At 40.3% G+C, this 23,086-nt stretch overlaps 2 protein-coding genes across 2 annotated transcripts in view; one reads left to right on the forward strand and one right to left on the reverse strand.

Moving 5' to 3' along the window:
- LOC135479532 (uncharacterized) overlaps positions 1–8,717 on the forward strand; it is a 37,032-nt gene extending 28,315 nt beyond the window's left edge. The window contains exons 4-6 of the mRNA XM_064759407.1: positions 5,852–5,998; positions 6,441–6,683; positions 8,374–8,717. Of these exons, the coding sequence (XP_064615477.1) occupies positions 5,852–5,998; positions 6,441–6,683; positions 8,374–8,399 (416 nt within the window). The 3' untranslated portion in view covers positions 8,400–8,717. The remainder of the gene's footprint in view (positions 1–5,851; positions 5,999–6,440; positions 6,684–8,373) is intronic.
- Positions 8,718–11,021: 2,304 nt separating this feature from the next.
- On the reverse strand, positions 11,022–22,787 carry LOC135479661 (uncharacterized). The gene is made up of 7 exons (XM_064759557.1): positions 22,562–22,787; positions 19,981–20,134; positions 17,541–17,776; positions 16,821–16,974; positions 15,488–15,699; positions 13,551–13,683; positions 11,022–11,548 (listed from the first exon to the last, which is right to left on the reverse strand). Exons 2-7 carry the CDS (start codon positions 20,045–20,047, stop codon positions 11,388–11,390), a joined length of 963 nt encoding a protein of 320 aa, XP_064615627.1. The 5' UTR covers positions 20,048–20,134; positions 22,562–22,787; the 3' UTR covers positions 11,022–11,387.
- Between the last annotated feature and the right edge of the window lie 299 nt (positions 22,788–23,086).

The following is a 23,086-nucleotide window of genomic DNA, read 5'->3' on the forward strand; positions in this document are numbered from 1 at the left end:
TATCTGCCGGATTTCTTTGGACGATTTGTCAGCGGGCTAGTAACTTATAATGTGTGGTGGGAAAAATTGATGGGGAAAAAAACCATTGGCTTTATGTGAAATGCAAGCATCCTCTTTCATGTTATAATTTCTGCGTTCACGCCTGTTGGTTGAGGCATTTTCTACAATACTGTCATATAATCAAGTTCTTATCCATTTCCATTAAAACTACGTAGTTCTGAACAATGCAGTTGTCCTTTGAAAACAACTTTGAAACAGGAAAAGAGAAACTCGGATATGTTCCGATTGTTGTTAAAGTACAAAGGTGACTGGTGTCAGGATGCTCTGGTGACACATGTATACCGGACAAAGTAAAGCCCCTCACATCAAATGGTCACTAAATATCTTCAGACCTGCATTTGTTTGCAAAACAGTTTTAACAGAATACAGCTTAATGTAAACCACATGCAATGGAGCCATAACCACCCCGTTCTACACAGAAAATGGCTGCCCTGTACGCTGGCATGGACGCTGGCATGGACGCTGGCATGGAGGCTGGCATGGACGTTGGATAAGGCATGGTAAGGCAGCAAACTATCGACTAGATAAAAGTGTGCACGCAATCATAACACAGATAAACAAAAAGTGTGACGTAGAATACTAAAGAAAAGTGTGTACGCAATCATAACAGAGATAAACAAAAAGAGTGACGTAGAATGCACGACTAAAGAAAAGCGTGTACGCAATCATAACAGATAAACAAAAAGTGTGACGCAGTCTACAGATAAACGACAAAAAGTGATCATGGGGTCACAATAATGCTAAGGAAAAAATGTGGCATATTGCACAGAAGAACAAGGCAAAAAGTGATCATGAGATCACAATATTTATTTATTTATTTGATTGGTGTTTTACGCCGTACTCAAGAATATTTCACTTATACGACGGCGGCCAGCATTATGGTGGGTGGAAACCGGGCAGAGCCCGGGGGAAACCCACGACCATCCGCAGGTTACTGGAAGACCTTCCCACTTACGGTCAGAGAGGAAGCCAGCATGAGCTCACAGCGATCGCATTGGCGAGAGGCTCCTGGGTCATTACGCTGCGCTAGTACGGTAACCGACTGAGCCACGGAGGCCCCTAGGGATCACAATAGGGCTAAGGAACAAATGTGGCATATTACACGGAAGAACAAGACAAAAGTGATCATGGGATCACAATAGGGCTAAGGAAAAAATGTGGTATATTGTACAGAAGAACAAGGCAAAAGTGATCATGGGATCACAATAGGGCTAAGGAAAAAATGTGGTATATTGTACAGAAGAACAAGGCAAAAGTGATCATGGGATCACAATAGGGCTAAGGAAAAAATGTGGTATATTGTACAGAAGAACAAGGCAAAAGTGATCATGGGATCACAATAGGGCTAAGGAAAAAATGTGGTATATTGTACAGAAGAACAAGGCAAAAGTGATCATGGGATCACAATAGGGCTAAGGTGTATTACACGGAAGAACAGGATAAAAGTGCACGTCTAATCCTGATAGAGCTAACCAGAAATTGTGACATTTTATACAGCAGGAGACAAAATTGTGCCTGTAATGAACATAGTTTATCTAAACATAGAGATTGGCTCCAAAATGATGGGACAGAACAAGATAAAAATATGCATCTAATCGAATTTATAGAAGATATCAGAATGTGTGTCACATTACAGAGAAGAACAAAAACTGAGCATCTAATCATCATGGGTTAAGGAAAAAGCTATTAAAAGGCCTGACATAAAAAGTCTATATTTAATCGCCTTAGAACAAAACAGAAAGTGTGACATATTACACAGCAGGGCAAGGAAAAGTGTGTCCCTAATCGCCACAGAGCTTAACAGAAAGACAAAGAGGTTGTACGTTTCTGCTGTAGGCACTCTGAATCAGTATCACCTGTTTTACCACATCAGGACAGAAACACTACCACAATAATGAATAATACCCTTCCCACCTTTAGATTCCTGGGTCGAGTGACACGTAAGACCTTAAAAGAGGAAGTTGTAACTCTCTCACTTGGTGTTCAATGTGAAGGGGATAATGCAACGACTGTTTGACCTGTATCAGTATAATGCCTCGGGCGGGACGGGTTACTTGCCTTCGGTAAGGCGTCTCAGTGAAGCAGCACTAGATAAAAGAGCAGTAAAAGAGGCACATTACTTGTACTCTAAGGATTTCTTTGTCATATGACTGAAAAATTGTTAAGTTCGACGTTAAATCCAAGCACTCACTCACTCACTCACTCCCACCTTTAGACGTGACATGTTTACTTCGCGGGTAACAACAATCAAATGATAAAATTTGTCAGTCTGAAAGACTACCACCTGATTTATCGGATCGAACGTCCAATCTTTTACATCCTAAATACTTCCACGGAATATATTAACAAAATGTCATCATCTCCCCCGAGGAGTTACTGCTCATATGTATTCCGAGATCCATGCAGTGTTCAAACGTCTGCTGACTTCACCGCTCTATTTGTTGTCTTGTTAGTTGATTAGACTCACGAAAGTAAGATATACTTACTATATTAGCCCCCAAATCTTCACATGGAAATATGTATTTTTAGATGCAGATATGATTCACAGAATACTACTTTTGGAGCTAAAGCTTATATTTCCGTGTAGTATATCATCCTACCTTCCGAACGACCCAAAAACGTCTTTCAAAGATGAAAAGAACTTTCAAAATCAGAAACTGGTAACTTATGACTAAAGTTTGTTTAACAATTTGAGCACAACGTGAACGTAATTTCTTTCGCATCGATAAAATCAAAACTGCTTCTGTCTCCGTAAATGACTGCCGATGTCAAAGCTGTAGACTTGTTGAACCCACTGACAATGTGAAACAGATTGTACTGAAGTTAGCACCCTTATATTTTTGTCTATCTGTAACATCGTGTCATGTTACGACGGGAAACCAATCTACAAAAAAATATAGACAGTAAACAGGGAAGATCGATTAATTTATTTCATTGCTGTTTTACGCCGTATTCAAAAAGATTTCTCTGTTACGACGGCAGCTAGTATTGTAGTGGGAGAAAACCGGGCAGAGCGACATCACTGATATAGCTAGTGTTTGGTCATACGTAACCCGTCAAAAAGTCAGTCAGACATAACACGTGAGGTAAAGCCACGTGTCTCAGTGTCATAGTCGCTGAGACATAACCCGTGAAGTAAGGCTACACGTTTCAGTGTCCTTCGCGGGTTATGTCTGACCTCAGTGTGATAGTTGTTCAGACAAGACCCGTGAAGTAAGGCCACGTGTTTCAGCGCCATAGTTGTTCAGACATAACCCGTGAAGTAAGGCCACGTGTTTCAGTGTCATAGTTGATCAGACATAACCCGTGGAGTAAGGCCACGTGTCTCAGTGTCATAGTTGGTCAGACAAAACCCGTGAAATACGGCCACGTGTCTCAGTGTCACAGTTGTTCAGACATAACCCGTGAAGTAAGGCCACGTGCCTCAGTGTGATAGTTGGTCAGATATAGCCCGTGGAGTAAGGCCACTTGTTTCAGTGTCATAGTTGATCAGACATAACCCGTGGAGTAAGGCAACGTTTCTCATTGTCATAGTTGGTCAGACATAACCCGTGAAGTAATGCTACATGTTTCAGTGTCCTTCACGGGTTATGTCTGACCTCAATGTGATAGTTGTTCAGACAAGACCCGTGAAGTAAGGCCACGTGTTTCAGCGCCATAGTTGTTCAGACAAAACCCGTGAAGTAAGGCCATACTTGTTCAGACATAACCCGTGAAGTAAGGCCACGTGTCTCAATGCCAAAGATGTTCAGACAAGACCCGTGAAGTAAGGCCACGCGTTTCAGTGCCATAGTTGTTCAGACCTCAAAATTGATATTAAAATGGTGAACTGTTTTTGTGTAGCAAATTTGTGTTCGCGGGTGTTGGACTATTGTCGAATTGATACCCAGATGCCCTGTTTTCACAGCGTTAGGTCCGTCCAGGACACATGTAAGAACCTTAATTAGCTAATGTGTTGTGGAAACAACCATCGACGGCTCCCCAAAATTTATAGGACATCTCTCTAGAGACACTAATAGTTCTATTTCCATTAAGGCAAGCAGCTGATACTGTGCCTCACTGTGGTGAACATATCACCCTTACTTACTAAACTGGATATCTGAACCATGCGTAAGGTCGCCGTCTACGTTACCGTCTACGTTATGCATTAGTATCTACTTATGCCTGCTTCCAGTGTGCACGATGATATTAGAGCGTCAACAAGGCATCTTGGAACCGATGAAACGAGTGATATCCCTAATGGATTCACAGCCTATAAGACGAAATAACTCATTTGCTTAAGGTTTTAAGATCTGCATCATTTATGTGCTATACACTTTCACTGAAATACTGTATCTCGGCATGTGAGTATCTATAGAACCAGTGACAGAAATAACTTTCTGCACAGCCAAACTTTTACCATTTGAATCTGTGAGGTGTCGTAAGCGGTTTACAATAAACCCTTACGCTCATAACATTCCCCAAAGTTTTTTTTGTGGCGTGAGGGATGCTTTAGTTGATTTCTCTGACAGTCTCATATATGTAGTATATGTTATACCACGATTGTATATCTTTTAATTCATATATAGAATATTACCTGTCGTGTCGATGACATCAACATCATATAACAAACCGGGAGTCGAGTGGTTAAGTATGTATGTGTGTATGCTTGGGGCTTAACGTCGTACTTAACAATGTTTTCAATTATATGACGATGAAGAACCTTGCTCTAACCTCTCAGTGCTGAGCACCAAGCGAGGCAGAAACAACTACCATTTTTAGTCTCGTGAAGTAAGGCTTCATCCCGGGTCTCCCAACTTCGGCCGAGTGGTTAAGATGCTTGTCGTTAGGTCACACGTGGTTTAGGTTTAATCCCCGTCTTGGGCCGGTGGTCATTTTTCTTCCCCTTCAAAATGGTGTACCTGTACTTCACTTGTTGGAAATTTCGTCAGTCATTTGCCTTGGGCACTGCGGTTTCCTCCACCCATAAATCTGACCGCCAACATATAATTCACCCATTCACCCATTCGTTTGTTTCGGTCTACGTACTCTCTAGATGTATTGCAAGCGCTAATCTTCGGAATGATCCACACATCAAGCACAAACGTTTTGTAATAGGTAGCGTGGATCCCCGGGGATGGTATAAGGGTATGTACATGTGGTCAGCTTTACTCACTTTTCAGCCTGCTTCGATTAACCAAAAAAAACCGTAATCAAAGGGCTCATTCACCCTCTGCCTGCCATTTATTGTCTGTTATTGAATTTGCCCTTGGGTGCCGCGAAATGACGTTCATCAGCGGGACCAGGAGAATCCGCAAGCGTGTAAAAACGATCAAATATTGACGGGATATAGCTGAGGTGGGTTTGCCCGCTAGGCTTACACTACACCGCTTTGTTTCGCTCGACGATCTGGAATCAGTCATTTCTTTGGCGTTATTACATATTAAAGCCTTGTACATGGAAGCCTTTTCAATCGCTCATCTCTTATTTATGACGTTCGCATTTTTCTGTGTCGAGATTTGTAAAAGACATTGCTAATCTTCTCAAGCCTGGAGGACTTGCGAATGATTTTAACGAGTTTTACAATAGAAGAGAAAAGAATGGAACTTTTAGTCGGACCGGATGACACTTCCTTCCACCCACGATCCCCTAGCCACAGGAACAACTTATTCACAATCCGCCTTATGAATGTATGACATATGAATGTATTTTCAACACAACACCTAATTAGACAATAGAACTGTCGATCATACTGTGATTCAATGGCACTATCAGTGTTGTTGTCAATCAATCATAATTTTGTATATTTCAGCGCTGAAGAAAAGGTTCCAGATGTTCCTCGATCCCAATGATGACTGCAAAGCAACATTCGATGAAGCCAAGTCGTTTTTACAGAAGTACAGTCCCGACGTCAGCGAAGCCAAAATCAGAAAGTTTATGGAGAGAAGAGACACAAACGGTAACAACTTACTAATTGTCTGGTCCCTAACAGTAAGCCCTACTGTGATGCGAAGCATTCTTGTCCCTAACCATACCGTGATGAATTAGACTGGTATCATGAGTTTTCTATTTCTGAAGTATTCTGTACTGGCCTAAGCCTTCAGTATTACTACTGACAGCCACCGCAGACAAAATTCAAACTTCAAACAACGGAAAATTCCACATATCCTGCATTTCACAATGCTTGGATATCTTGAAAGTCCCTGTCACCGAAGTTTTAGGAGATGGAGATGACACTTTCAGAATATTTTAATTGGCTTCTGAACATTTTTCTCGTTAAATATATATTTTTCGGTTACTTTTAGTCAATTTTTTTCCTCGATAAAAAGGACACATATATAGCAAACAGTTGTCACCAATAAGACACATGACATCAACGTTACTCTTTTCTTGCTGTCAAGGTGACGGCGTACTGGAGTTCGTCCCCGAATACATCGTCCACATGTCCCTGCCAGATTACACGATAGAGGGCGCCACCGAGTGGTTCGACCTGGAAGACTCTAACCACGACGGAGTTGTCTCCCGTGCTGAACTCTTAAGGATTGCGCAGAACGTGGGTCTGGGCGAAGAAGAAGCGGCGCAGACTGTGGATGGGTACTACATGGACGCTGACATGAATGGAGATAATGTCCTTGATTGGGAGGGTGAGATATATGATCGAGTGTTTGTAAAGAAAAGAAAACTGTCGAACCTGGCTTTTTTAAGGTTCTGTTGATGTTATCCTATCTATATATTAGAATTTTTTTGTAAGCGAGTAAATTTTGAATCAACACAGTAAATACAAATACACTGACACCGCCACGTTCAAAGGAACAGTCATGGCATGTGGTTGGACCCATAGATGCCACGTCAGATTCCAACAGAGGGCGCTGCGTGTGTAACCGTTATTGCACTTGTGATGTCTTGTAACCTAAGTGTTAATGATGTGAAGACGTATTATAAGAAACTGTAACAACAAGCATCACTTCTGCAGCTACTGCTAGTAATTTACAGGATTTTTCTCACGGGAAAATCTTTAACGGCTATAGTATTTTTCTATGAAATTTTCTTACGATTTCAAACTGTGTTCAGCAATTAAAAATATTGTAAAATCTTGTAAAAGTCACGAACAATGGTGGCTCCAAGACCAGTGAATTCTTGTTACCTGTGTGCACACAAGGACGTCGTACAGTAGTAAAGGAAAGAATTGTCAGTAGGATACAAAAGGCGACAGTATGGAGAGCAAAACTAGAGTAGTAACGACAGTGTGATAAAGGCAAATGGTTACATGCAGTCTGTTGTCAAATTACCTCATTAAAGATATCATTCTAAAAGTCCATGTAAATGTAAAAAAAAAAAAAACAACCCCCACCCGGCCCAAATTAGGTAAAAATAAATAAATGCAGTGTTGTTAAATACAATTTAGTAGACGTCACTGGTCTGGAATCATTCAAAACGCTGTCAGTGTTGCCATCACATATACGCCACCCGAATCACTTTGGGCAGAAGACGTCCCACATTGATTTGTAGCAATCTCAAAAGAAACTCTTTTTTTAATCATAACTGAAAAGTAATCTTTTAAATCCATTATCTTGTAAGAGGACATACCTAGCCTTAACACAGGGCTGTTATTTGATTTTCAGTACACGGAGTAAATCAAAGAAGAAAAAAAAAGTCGAAATGAACGGCAGAAAACGTTCTATTGGTTCTGTCTGGTGCGAATAGTCAAAAAGCTAACAACTGGTCAAAATGTCTTATATTTACCGTTCAAACCAGACCACCGTACAAACTGACCTATAGTTCCAGGCAATCGTTAATAGATAAATATGCTCGTCGATGCGGGGTTGTCTCACAGCTTAAGGGTAGGAAGAGAGATAGACAAGGACAGGGGTAGTGGGAGGTGGATTGGTTCCACCGTCTAATTAGGGACCTGCTCTAGCGGCTACTACTCTTCCAACCTCCAAATTGAAACCCTTTTCCATAACGATAATGCCTAATTCCCCAATCACTTCTCGCTCCATTGCGCTCAAAACCAAGGCTTTCCCTATCTCTAACTTATTTTAACATCTGGTTAACATTTATATCTTTGGGTGACATGTGTTATAAGCATATATATGTGTACCACACTTGTATAGCTGGAGTTTCAATATCGTTCTGAATTTAAGGGCTAAGTCTTGAATTTCTTAACAACAAAAGAAACTGCGACTGGACATTATGTCGCGTTAATTGCTGTCGCTTCCGAGTTCTGCTTCTAGTTTCCTTCATTCCATAACTTGGTCAACTTTGAAAACGAAGTGATATAATTAAGGTATTGTTGAGAAAATATTAGGCTAACGAAAACCATTTCTGTTTCAGAGTATAAGAAGCTGTACAACCTGTAATAGGCTGAGGGTTTTGAATGGATTCAATCCTGAAGAGCCCGGGAATGGCCCCAAATAGATTCAACACATCAACTTTATACTTTCCGAAATAATCTGATTATGTGGCGTTGTTTGTCAGTCTGGTACCATTGTGTATTTGTCTACCATCAGTCGACGTCCGCGTGACTGTCACGTTATTTATATATAGGTTCACGTTTAGTTCACTTTTTCTTACAAGAAAACAAAATCAGAGTTTCCGATGTTCATTCATGTTTTTACATTGTCATTGATTATACTTTATATCGTTACTTATATATAAATATATACATAATAATCCTCTCATCGGGTTGTGTTGATGTATAGACATTGTCAGTGAAGGAAATAAAGCTACCAGCGTGATCGCCATGCAACCAGTGCACCTGGCTGACATCTCACGTCTTCTGCTTTTTTACAAATTGAATGTCCTGTCGCCATGCCATCTTGCCCCTCAGTGGGCGAATGGCCTATGTTAAACGACAACATGTCAATAATTGGATCCGCCAACGAACCGACAGCCGACCGGCCGACCAATCGACAGACTTAATAATCGCGATTATACAGAGCTGATAAAACTGAGAACCGGCGTGCACACGGAGTGACATTTACACCAAAATATGGTAATCTTTTTTTTAACATCATTTCCCTTTTATCTTATGTATACAATATGTGAAAAGAAAAATTAGGACAAAATGAAGAAAACTGTTTGAAAATGAACTCTGCAGAATTTTACCTTGTCTTTCTTTCTTCAGGTAATGTAATTATTTCACCTTAGTTTTCCTTCTTCCCTTTGGAATTAACCTTTTTAGCTCAGACAATAAAGCTGCTGTATTGAGTGGGTAGTTCTGTATGTCAATTTGTCGATCGGTCAAATGTTGGACATCCTATCTTAACGACGGATCTGTGTGTAACACCACATAAATTCCCATACGGGCAATGGCGCCGCTGTTCTGAATTTGTGCTCGTTAAATAACATGTATCTGTAACAAGAATTCAGTTAAGTGTGTGCCTCAAGCGTATCCACCAGCTCGATCCCAATAAAACAACAGTGAAGACACCTCCGAAAAAAAACAGGAAAGCCGCAGTTGGTCAAGCCCCAATATGTTCTCGTGACGGCATGACCGTATTACTGCCCATGTAGCTTTTACACCGCAAACATTTATTTATTCATTTATCAATCCTTTGGTGTCACAGGTCTCCGTAGTTAGTCTGACTGCCAAGCGCTCCGCAGAATCTCAGAAAGCCTTTGGTGTCGCCAGTCTCCGGAATAAGCCTGATTGCCATACGCTCCGCAGAATCTCAGAAAGCCTTTGGTGTCGCCAGTCTCCGGAATAAGTCTGATTGCCATACGCTCCGCAGAATCTCAGAAAGCCTTAATTTACACTAGCACCTTCAACAGGTGTCCACCTGATCCTTAACCTCAAAGGTTATATGGAACTACAATTTAGTCCGTAAAAGTACTCGACTGATAGAGATTCCGATGTAATGTCTAAAGAGTTTGACAGGCAAGCTCATTAGCAACCAAAGAGATCATGATGTTCATTCAAATCCAGATTTTGTGGTATTATAACATGGAAGTACTCAAGATAATTAAAGACTTACAGCATAGGGAGTAAGACCAGAGCAGCGACGACAGTGTGACAACTGGTAAATGACAATAGACATCTATTTTTCCTTCGGAACAACAGTTTCGCCATGAATAATCTTGATTATGGAAAACAACATAATAAATTAGGCGCCTTCAGAAGGCGAGGCAGACGGTACTTAAATGATCTTCGAATGATCAAATACCACATTCAGAAGGCGAGGTAGACGGTACTTGAATGATCTTCGAATGATCAGATACCACATTCAGAAGGTGAGGTAGACGGTACTTGAATGATCTTCGAATGATCAGATACCACATTCAGAAGGTGAGGTAGACGGTACTTGAATGATCTGCGAATGATCAGATCCCACATTCAGAAGGTGAGGTAGACGGTACTTGAATGATCTTCGAATGATCAGATACCACATTCAGAAGGTGAGGTAGACGGTACTTGAATGATCTGCAAATGATCAGATATCACGTTCAGAAGGCGAGGTAGACGGTATTTGAATGATCTTCGAATGATCAGATACCACATTCAGAAGGCGAGGTAGACGGTACTTGAATGATCTTCGAATGATCAGATACCACATTCAGAAGGCGAGGTAGATGGTACTTGAATGATCTGCAAATGATCAGATACCACATTCAGAAGGCGAGGGTAGACGGTACTTGAATGATCTGCAAATGATCAGATAACACATTCAGAGGGAGAGGTACACGGTACTTGAATGATCTGCGATTGATCAGATCCCACGTTCAGAGGGCGAGGCAGACGGTACTTGAATGATCTGCGAATGATCAGATCCCACGTTCAGAAGGCGAGATAGACGGTACTTGAATGATCTGTGAATGATCAGTGGAAAAAACTATACAAGATGACAAATACATGTACGACAGGATTCACCGACCTCGACCGTTGTTTTTCTCTCCACAGACAAAGCCTTCATTCCTTTACCTAGTCAATACACGTTGATCGTTTTCTACGCAATGAAGTACAAGCGATATACTTCCTTTGTTAAAACAATTGTTTATTTCAAAAATCACTTGAAATCAAGCATGATTCTGGTAAAGATGTTACCATCGTTTATAAGGAACCATACAAAAATATTTTTGGAATTTTAGGAATGGTAAAAGCCGATGTAGTATCAAAATATTCGCATTGTACAAATTACCTCTCAAGAAAACATATATTCATCTAAAAACCCATATGATGAACGGTGATGAATTCATCTCCCAAAATATACTTTTTTATGTGAGGTAATTTTGTCACTTGTAATTCTCAATTTCAGGTTAGAGGTTTCAGAATTTGACTTTAAATTCATTCGTTGTTTTCTTTCTTCATTTGGTTATATAAATTAACCAACTTAGAGGTAATCATATGGTCACTGCCAGTTACATACTCCAATCCGACCCTCTAGATACAAGCGGTGATCTGTAAATACCTCATCAACTAAAGTAAATATCTCTTCGTCCTTGTCTTTCAAATTCTGCCTGCTTGACCACTCGTCTGTACAAAGGCCACGTCCGCAAATGTTCATACCACCTACAGGAACAAAAATAATGTTATCAGTTTGGTAGGTGTCATCTATAAAATGGAATTTTAAGCACCTGAATTATCGTTATTAGAGACTGTATGCAACACAGATTTTAGTGCTGAAAATTAGCTGAGACCACTGCGGGTTTCGAACCATCGATCACATAATCAGGGAACAAATCTCCTGCAATACATATATACTGGACGTCGTGACCAAGAGCCCTCCCATCAAAATAAGATGTAGGCATAGACCGTACATGCAAATACACACGTGATGAGCAGGAATGTGTGAGGCCTGTTGGTTGTGAGGATCTCAAATAACAATAGTTGTGCTTAAATAAATATCATTTCATACTCCGTAGATTATATTAAATTAGTCATATTCGCCGTCGTCTTGCTAGTAGATGCATGAATGAGATTTCTGGGACTTAAAAAAAGGCTAAAATATAACTCCATGAGTCATTCATACCCCACAGATTATACTGAATGTGTTATATTCACCGTTTTCACCTTGTTATTAGATTCACGGCTGATATTTCTGTGAAGTTTACATGAAAATTCAACTCAAGTACGCTTAAGTTATCCTTTAATTTATTTATTTATTTTTTTGATTGGTGTTTTACACCGTACTCAAGAATATTTCACTTATACGACGGCGGCCAGCATCATGGTGGGAGGAAACCAAGCTGAGCCCGGAAGAAACCCACGACCATCCGCACATTGTTGACAGACCTTCCCACTAACGGCCGGAGAGGAAGCCAGCATGAGTTCTTGTCCTTTAAGAGGAACTGTATCGCTGCTGATTGTTTGGCTGTAGTGGCAAAGCTGCCAGAGTTAAAGCTTCCGTCGCTCTTGAATACATTCATAATTCATGTCCATTGTCAGAGGTTGACCCATTACTATCCATTTTGGTTCTCTTTAAATGGGAAATGCCAGTACACCGAAAGAGCCTCGTAAACTTTTCCCCAAATAAGAAGTTATAAAGGATACGTATGTATGCATGTGGTTTGTGAGTACCAATGGGCCTGTGGGTACGTCGTTTTAGAAACAGATGCTTGCACTTGTATATACATCGTAAGGATGGAAAACTATAGGACAAGAGCAAACAGCGACGGTAACTGGCACAATGTGGTAACAGACATACTGAAAAGTTATCCTGCTGATTTCTTTCTGGTGGAAATTCCTTATCACTAATAGCATCAACATTGGTCTCATTTGGTAGAAACCAAAATGAGATATCATTGACGGAAACCCTCATTAAAAATCAACACAATCTAAAGCCTAATTGTGGCAATTTTTATCCTTTTGAAAACATTTAAGTTAAAGAAAAATAGTCTACTACTATTTTAGCAATATCATGACAAAAAATAAACTTTTTTAGTCAACTACAAGAAAAAATGATCAGGTTATTTGAGGCGGCAGCCATGATGGGAGGAAAAGCCGACAGAGCCAGGAGGAATCCCACGTCCACTGCCAAAAACAGGGCGAAAGTTTAATGACTGTCTTGTGCAAATGTCTTGAAATCGCGTGTAGGAAAGGTAAAATATACAGGCGGGTATGCTATGCTGTGCAATTCCAAAATTTTACGATTTGTCTGTTTACTTTATCAAACCTCCAAACCTTAAACATTGACCGTCTTTGACTGACACCGTGTCTTGAACTAGAGTATTGCGGCTTCATATTTCAACACTAAAACTCATGTGATGTGGTGGTCAAGTCTGACTTCTGATATTAACCTGTGGATATATGCATGACTAAAAATGCAGACAAATCATGTAAGCACTACTGGCTGTTTTTGACATGGAAGTATTATACCGCCATTATTGATAGGTCCAATCGGATCCAATCAGAGTCTAACTATACTATATTTAGCAACTGTCTTTCAAAATGGCATGGATGTAAATTTGCCATAAAGTGGACAGTAATTCCAGCGTGCAGTGGTAGCTTTTCCGGTCCAGCCTTGCTTTCCCTGGGGCTCTCTACCAAATAGCTATGCACCGGACGCACTCACCGGAAGTACTTTCAGAGGTCAAAGACGTCAAGAAATAGGAAGTCACTGCCTCGGCAAAATACTCTCGTCGGTTGCTGGTAGCGTAAGTCCCCGACTTCCATTTATCAGCAACGGTACTGAAAGAGTTTTTGATCTGAAAATATTTTTAAAAAATAGCACGTGTAGCCTACGAGTGTGTATGACCTGCAATACTGATGTCGACTCGACTGCGTTTTACTTAAAAGCAAAATATGATTTCAAAGGAAGTTATTGATGAAGTTCATAACATGAAGGACCAATACCTGTGAAGGAAACCTATACATTACATATTAACCAAACAACATTCACTAAAAGGAAAGGAAAAATGTTAGGCCAGGTAAAGCAGACCAAATGGCCGGCAAAAATTAGGAGAATATTAACGAAATATACAGCGAAAATTAGCAGAGTTTAGCAAATGGATAGCAAAAAAAAAAATAGGACAGCTTATCCAAATTGACAGCGAAAATTAGGAAAGATTAACCAAACTGACAGCGAAAATTAGGAGAGGTTAACCAAATATACAGAGAAAGTTAGGAGAGTTTAACCAAATGAAGAGCAAAACTAAAGAGGGGTCAACCAAATGGACAGCAAACATCAGGAGAGGTTAACCGAAAGAACGGCGAAAGTAAGCATCTCCACGCGCACAACCCATGCAATAGCGTCACTGGACATTTTTTGCTCCCGAAAACTTCTATTCCAACCTTTCATGATAAAACTGAGGACGTAGCAGAGCAGGGTTCGAACGGAATTAAGGAAAGAAATACTGAGAAAAATGCTTAAGCGAAACTTCAAGCACGATAAGCAACGCGTATTTTACTCTAATCAGCTTTAAATGCCATTTTAATAATATCCAGATTCAATCACGTCGCTAGTAACATTTTCTTTACATCAAGTGGCATTTCCTTGAAGCAGAACACATTCAATGCGCTAAGAGTTAAATTAACGCCTGGATTAAACTTCACGTCAAAAACACCCGTAGAAATTATTTTTGAAATAATGCCAAATTTAAAGAAAAACTGGTCAGTTTTGAAGTAAGTTCCACTTTCGAAAGTTTAAAAAAAAGTGCATTTTTTCAGTAATTTTTTCCCTTTATTTCTTTTATTTCAAGAATAGTCAATACTTACTTCAAAACTGGTCATCATTTATTTCAAAAGTGGTTCACAAAACACTCGACATAGCGCTCCATTCAATCAAGGAATGCTGGCACCGACATGACAGCATAGAGCACCATAAGAAGATGAGACAACTATCACGCTTGCCGTCTTAAGTATGACCCGGTTTGGGAATAAACAAGTTGTTTCTAACAGACAACAAATAAAAGATAGGTTCAAAATGAAAAATAACTTAACTTAGAACCCCCCGTTGGTCTGTGAAAATAACAGGTTGGAAATAAAATAGGAGAACAAATAAGACAAAACAAACTAAGAGCAATGAAAAGAGAAGTGTGTTATTTACATGCGACACCAGAGGGACGTCCCTCTGTGGTGTGACATGGTAGAAGGGGTCGAACTGAGGCACAGGTAGCGCAGTCCGTAAAGTTTAACATAAGCTATTTGCTTCTCATCTGCGTACTAATGAAACGTATTCATTATTGAAATACTGACAAAATCCTTAAGTATTCATTCGTTCCACGAAATCCGCATCTTCCGGAACAGCTTGTCACGTGGTCTATGACGTCATGCAGGACACGTGACAACACAGCCACAATGACTTGAGAAAACATCACCATTTAAGTAACCCGTTACTGACAGGCATACGAGTCCAGCTAAATCTGATTTCACATCTTAAAAGCTGTACTACATGCTAAATAATGTTGCGATCAGCGCTCTGGCTTGCAGTTGTGGTTGACAGGTAGAAATTGACCATAGACGTAACGTCACCAATCTCGATGTTGTAAATCCTGACATACATTAACTCACCACGGTGTTATGCGTATTATTCAGGGCCCTGAAGTTAATGGTGTGACCAAACTCGTGACAGAGAACGTTGAGGGTTCCCCGGTAAGGGTCGGAATCCTGACACAGTAGGTTGTCCTCCCTGATCACGGCGCGAGACCCACCGTACCCAACCAGATCGTCTATCTTACGACCATCTGCGGTGCACGTGTACCGACAGCTTCCAGAACAACTGGCTGGCAAAAGGAAACGAAAGTAAGTCATGTGAAATCGATGCTGACTGAGTAATTGTTTTGTTAATTGACCGATATTTTTTTCCCTGTGTGTTTAACGCGATACTCTAGTATCGTTTCTCTTCGCCAGGTAGCCTATTAAGCCCCCCTGAATTAAAACTGGCGTAAAACAAACACCTAGCTGCATTCCCAGTGTGTTTTGTCGTTTGTATTCTTGGAATGCGATTAGTCTAAACGAAAACTTATGTACACGATTTGTACCTTCTGTGACAATCGCACCTTTACCATAAAATGAATGACATAACATTTCCTCTGATAACAATGATGGTGTTTACAGTGCAATGAACAAGTGAAGGCGGGAAGTGTCAAACTTGGCAAATCGGACAAAACAATCAGAGAGAATACCATTAAACATGAGCTTACATGAGTTGAGGGGCAAAGGCATCAAGTACTCACGATTAATCACTAGGCACTGTTCGATATCACAATGAAACAGTTTTTCTGATAAGAGATGTTGATGGGTTAAAAAGCTTCATTGTGCAAGAAGAGTGTGTTGGTGCATACCAAGAGATACAACAAAAGCAGTTAAAATAACTATTCATACAGCGATGTAAAAACACTATATCCAATTATTCCCTAAATCTGAGCTAGAGGAGATATGTTAAAGACTATACAAAGAGAAACAGTTACAATTAGATCCGGATTTGTAGGACAAAAACTCAAACCTTCAGACCTTTTTTCGTACGTTCATTTCATTTAAGCATGGCGACTATATAACGCAACAATGCTCTCGCTTTATATACCGGTACGCACTATAAGTACTGAGTAGAGTGACTTCTGTGCAGTAATGCGTAACGTTTCCTCCATAGAACGCCACCAGGACAACCCACATCAGGTCAAGGTCAGTTCCGTATAATAGAGATAGAGAGTGACTAGTGTTTGACCGTTGTACTTATGTCCTTATATAAACAAGCAAGCAAGATTGTTAGGTTTAAAAGCTAGGGACAGATCCGACAAGTGGCTAAACACAGGCCTAAATGACCTTGACAAATAGGCCAAGGTCAATGACTCTTTTGTTGTGAAAAGCGAGAAATTAGGGGTTTGTACATTCAGGATTTACTCACATCCACAAATTTCGGTATTTTTGGTACTCTGGAACTCGGGAAAATCTCCGATAACCTCAGAATTGGAGAACACCCCGACACTTCCACCTTTTGCTAACGGTTCGAACATGCGCAAAGGCATGAAGCGAGTCATCCGGTAAATAAGCTTAGCCGCCTGCAATTAAAGAAAAATAGGTAACAACACAAGTGAAACATTGTTTCCAAACTAAAAATGAGGAGAAAGATATTTCTAAATAAGAAATTGACACTAACTATAAAATATATATGTGAAAACTTCTTAAATACGGCATTAAACACAAATTAAAAACACACTAGTGTATAAATTCAGGCTTTGCTGACAACAAAAACGTACAACATGTCATGCAGATACGAAGTGTAAAGGGAGACAACTTCTCTCACGCTTGAAAATAAAAAAAAAGAAAAGTCATGTTTTGAACAGATTTTGTCAAAAATGTATCGGCAAAAAGGATAACTTTTTAATACAAATATTTATTAATTATATAATAACACTAATGATTACTCTCAGCAGACTGTCTCAAGGCCTGAAAACTGTTTAAACCTTAACTTTTGTTAACAAAGATCTGGTCGTAAATATCCTCTGATTCGGACGTGGACGGTGGTATTTACTCAAGCTGATATGTTTGTACTACAAGAAATACAAGGTTTCAATTAAAAGTATGATTTCAAGTTTTACATTAGAGAATGGCAGTGAACGAGTACCGTTTGATGCGCCTCATCACTGGCCTGAAGTGTTGCAGCCACCTCAATCGCAGGCAGATCTGCCGGCTTGTCCACGCCATAGCCGCACTGAGACACCCATATATACTTGTACTTCGTCGTGTCGATCGCCGCTCTCCTAGCGCGTGTGTGGTGCGCCTCCTCCAGAGCCTCATTTGTGACATCAACGGTCCATCTGCTGACGTCAAGATTGGGCGGCGGAGGAACAGCGTATACTCCTGTACGTAAGCGTAATAAAGAGAGTTCTCTAAAGATTGGGTTTTAGATCTTCAAATTTGAAAACTTGGGAAAGTTCTTTTTATACGTTAATTCGGATATACTAACGATCATACTTTGTGTATGTATTTGTTTTTTTACGTTTGCTTTCTTGTAGTTTAACGGCATTATACTGTGTGACGTCACTAAAACCGCATGCTGCAGACAGAAGACCAGAGACATCTAGCCACCTACCGCGAATTAATGGTACGTTCGCGCCGGTGGAACGAGGACGATACCATTCATGTGCGATTTGTTCCGTTCTCGTGCCGCGGATCGCGAGCGGCGGGGCGAGATGTCCTCATCGGTACCGTTCTCGAGACGCGGCCCACGACCACGTGATGTAGGTATACCTGCTGTACATCAATAGTAGTAATCTGGAGGGCAAACCGCTGACAGAAACTGACGTGTTTGTTGGGGGTCATTCTTAAACCTTGCTCTAGACTAAACTTGTAGACGCTAAAAATAAAAATTATACATGTACAGAGTTCTTAAATATCGTCTAAACAGAAAATGTTTAGAAACTATGAATAAATGTTTTATAACACCAATGGAATATGCAGATATATCTTAAGACAATATCACTGAAGGTCAGATAAATACCATAGAGAATATCCAAAAGGACGCTCTGCGTGTTATCACTGACTTGACGAAAAGCGTTGTTTCTAACCTACTGTATGGATAATCAGGTGTCATATAAATGCATAAACGACACTACATACATCGACGGCTATTCGTTCAAAATCATATCAATGATACATTAAGCAATGCACCAACATATCAGCGTTGTTCGCACCATATCAGAAGAACAAACAACCAGCTTTATCCCACCATAATGCCGACCACCGTTGTATAAGTGAAATATTCTTGAGTACGGTGTAAAACAATAATCAAATAAATAAATAAATAATAAATCGATGACACAACCCAACACACCGGGGCGGTCACTGAGCTGCAGTTATGATACATCTCTAAGTATGTACTTGCGTGCATTGTTCACATGACGTTCGTGCATATTCCATTGGTGATGTTATAAAACATTTCTACATAGTTTCTAAGCATTTTCATAAGTCTAGACCAATGTTTAAGAATGACCCCCAACAAACACATGTCAGCTTCTGTCAGCGGTTTACCCTCCAGATTACAACTATTGATCTATAGCAGGTATACCTACATCACGTGGTCGTGGGCCCAGGCTCGAGAAGTATATCGATGAGGACGTCTCGTCCCGCGATTTGCTCCGTCCTCGTGCCGCGATCCGCGTACCGCGGAACGTGGGGACGAGAGGGTCCCTTTGTGTCGTGCTTCCATAATAACCAGCACCGCCCCAAGACTTGAGATCGGCACCGCGTCTTCCAGTCTTATCGTAGGCGCTCTAGACTATCAGAGTATGACCTTATTTCACGAAGTCTTTAGTCTTTTCCCTTTTTATTTCACAGTAGCCCTATCAAAAATTAGCAGTAGGCCTATCAAAAACTAACCAAGAATGTTTTATAAAAAGATTTTCTCAAAATCCCTATTCAAAGGGCAAAATTATAAAATTAATATAATTCGTATTAATGTTAAATTTATAACCCAGCGCTCAACACGGGTTTGAATAACGTTCGATGTAAAAGATATCACATACGTGTAATGATAATTTCAATGCAAATTGTGATCCATAAAATGTTACCCGTTAGCTTTGATTTCGTGGTTGGATTGTTGTTTTCACTTTTTCACTTACACCACGCAGGTCACGTTTATTTCTGTAAGAAATTCGAGTGCCTGAAATTAATAAAGCACTCTGTGCACTTCACTAGGAGAAAGTATTATTCATATATGTGTAAATGGTAACACAGTTCAGAGTGAGAGCCTTTAGAACTTGTTCATCTGGCTGTGAAGTTTTTAAGGCCATCGGTATTTTTGAGTAAAGAAACCTTTAACGACCACTACCCTCAAAAAAATTTATATTTCTGGCTTATGCCTTGAATAGTGTTTACACCACATTGACACATTATCAGCTCTGTTAAATAAGCCACCCAGGGCATGTAAACATTTGCACAGAAGCGACAACAGCTAATTTCATTGCAAAGAAATAACAGTGCGGCATCGAATATTGTTTATGACTGCATTACTTTATGACTTCAACAGCATTTCAGTTTGACCTAATACATTCAAGGCAGCATACCACACGTGATGATAGCGGTTGTTAGGAGCAACCGATGAAGATGGCCGCTGGAATGCAATGACGTCATTGTTGAACCACGTGACCCGGCCAACCTCAGGGGCGCGGATGATCTCAAGCACCAAGCGACCGAAATGTAAATCGGGACAGGTCACATCTGTAAATAGAAAGAGGAATAGTAATTGCATGTGTATGTCATACAGAAACTACTGAAAAATATTCAAACTCCTAAGAAAATATCCATTTATTGATTAGTGTATTAACTTGTATTCTTGCAAGGTATCTGTCATTGATGACGGAATAAATTTGACCGATGAAAACTTCTGCAACTCAAGAGGTCTATATCAAAGCTGTAAAAGCCGTAACCGAATCAATGCCCATGAACAGTATACCCGTCGAGTAACTATGTCCATTCAACTCAGTTTTTAGAGCTTCGTAAGCTAAAGCAAAGGGTGAACTGTACCCAAATGTATCTCCAATTCAAGCGAACGGCCCTATGAACTTCCTCACGGAGAGAAAAAAGCCCTCGCAAATCAGAACTGTTCATTCATTATTATGTAACCCTCAACAGGTAGCATTAGCCTTCCGCACTTCCGGTGCCCGGGTATTTAATTTGATTTGTGAGGTTAGCTCGTGGCGGGCGCCGCTTGCAGGAAGCCTGAGATCCTCCACAGTGACAAGAGAGATAACATACGCTTCCGTCTTCAAAGTTATCGCGAAGTGATAACGGAAGCAGCAAGAGCCTAGGTTAGATGTGAGGAGAGAGTGCCTTAAAGAATTTGTCAGCAGGTGGACGGTGTCAGATGAGGATTCCAGTTCAACAGGTTGTGGTTCATTGGGAACTACCGTCGATGTAACTGCATATGTGCAAAAAAATAACTTCTTGTAGTAATATGCCCCAAAAGTATTTGCGACAGAATAGATTAATATGAATCTAAAGTTATTTAGACCCGACATAACATTCAACTGATTGATTAACTGATCAACTGATTGACTGATTGACTGACTGACCATTAAAGAGTGCTTCATATCGAGAGTACGGAACATGATTTACTAACGAGAACATGAATAACAAATAATAGTATAGAGGGAATGGGACAATCAGTAATGCAGATGATTGATTAATTGATTGACAGGTACATTAGCTGATTGACTGACTATGCGATTGCCTGACTGTCGGACTGACTAACAGTTGGAATCAGTGGTACATTTAATGAATGTTTTAATAAGAAGTTATGAAATACGTGCAGAAGTTTCCTATTTCATACTGGCACGCGTATAGCACATGTAAAATTCCCATTTACATGAAATTGTGGAGTATTCGGACATAAGAATTTGTTGGAATTGCTCTGGAGGAAGTTATCATGTATTGGGTATCTACAATAACGGAGTCCGATATGAAAATCAGGAGATGACGTTCGTCACACCATGCCTAAACCGGCAGCTCGACAGCCCACTAAATTAGCATGCGCGTAATGCTTTCGTTTGTTTGCACAGCTGGTTACCATGACAACTGATTACAACGTTGTGCGGCGGTCTCAGACGAGTAGAAGCCTACAGTTGATGTTACACAGGTTACGAGAATTTCATGATTACAAACCTTTGGACTGCAGAGGGGATAATATATGTACCGCAATTAAGCTGTGTTTGTAAAATTGGTCGGTTATTGTTCTGGGTGATTTACAGTATTGTGTTCTACTGGAGGAGACTGGTTCGATGACAGATGTATTGGGTTTGTTTCCTGCTGTGTCTAAGTTTGGAGTGAGTACAGGACAAAGCAGCTGCATGTATTCTTAGCATAAAGGTATACTCTCAAACGTAAAAGATTTTATTAAAAACTGTAACTTTCTCTCAAAGTACATGTCGTATTCGAACTTTTGTAATCATGTATACCTGTATACGATAAAGGTACAAGTTGCAAGGAGTCTCTAACAGCGTATACAAGGTATAACTTTGTAGAAAATTGGTATTTTAGGTAGACAACCGTATCTTTCATTATACTGCTGTCATTTATATTGCTAAATTTTAAACTTAATCAAGTTTTCTAGAATCGGTCTCTCTATAGGTATTGTCCCAAATGCGTACAATGTTTTATGAATATACCAATTGTTCTATATTAAGATATTAATTCTGACTAAATTATCCCCTAGTCCTATGGGTGGCAAACATAACAAATTAAGTAAGAAAGGGTGTATATAAAGCTGAAAGTTGTTGAAATAGCCCAAAATTAAACTTAGCATTAGTGATGTTGATTCCTTCCTACTTATGTTTTATGTATTGTGCCGAATTTTACCATCTATATGTTGAAACAATCCTGAATTATCCATTTCGCAAATTTGTGACAGTGCTTACACCCGGCCGTACTATCATAATGACGTGTAGTTAATTAAGTCAGGTCTGTATACAGGTCTATATGGTGAGCAACCGTCAGGGTTTGTGTAACATTTTAGCTCATCGAGGGTATGCTTGAGCTGTCTTGTGCCTTTGGAATGTACACTTTCACAAAATATAATATATGTGAATTTACCCAAGTTGAGTCCTTTTTGTTTAGGCGGACAGTCAATCGCGTAGTTAGCCCACTCACCTCCAATTTGTAATCAGTCCGGTCGGTCCGAGCCGTGGCCGTTGTCTGACTGAGAACACAGCTTATATCAGGGCGAGTAGAACCGCTGACTTACAACTTCGGCTCTGAAAAGACGAACAGCCGCTTGAGTAAAGGTTGCTGGAGTATACTTCAAGGCAAGTTCGGTAACTCTCTACCACCTAACAGCTGACGGACGTTGCTGTTTTAGGCGGAGTAATACCTATACATACGGAGAAAAGTTTGCCAGTTCAGGTTAGTCAGTACATGCAGCAACGACCGACAGCTGTCAGAATGGAGGTTTAGACTACCCCAACAGGGCGGGGCACGCTTAGCTTCGGTGTCTGACCGGCCGGTGTGTATACAAATAGTCTATATACAGTGTATTGCTCACGGGGAATCCAATATATGTCCCGCGCGTCCGCCAGCCCTGTCGAAGAATGCACAGAATACAGAGTCCTACAGAGACGAAGAAATCGGTGGTGACTCAAAGGGAGGTGAATCAAAGCATAAAATGTCATCAATGAA

This window comes from Liolophura sinensis, chromosome 12, assembly GCF_032854445.1.
Source record: "Liolophura sinensis isolate JHLJ2023 chromosome 12, CUHK_Ljap_v2, whole genome shotgun sequence".
Lineage (NCBI taxonomy): Eukaryota > Metazoa > Mollusca > Polyplacophora > Chitonida > Chitonidae > Liolophura > Liolophura sinensis.

Bases quoted from the DNA above. Each gene is read 5' to 3' on its own strand.
- LOC135479661 (XM_064759557.1), bottom strand. From the start codon at position 20,047: ATGACGTCATTGCATTCCAGCGGCCATCTTCATCGGTTGCTCCTAACA. The intron at 17,777-19,980 runs GTATGCTGCCTT...GCTTACGTACAG, and splicing joins AACCGCTATCATCACGTGTG to GAGTATACGCTGTTCCTCCG. The intron at 11,549-13,550 runs GTGAGTGCGTCC...TTGTTCCTGTAG, and splicing joins GACCTCTGAAAGTACTTCCG to GTGGTATGAACATTTGCGGA.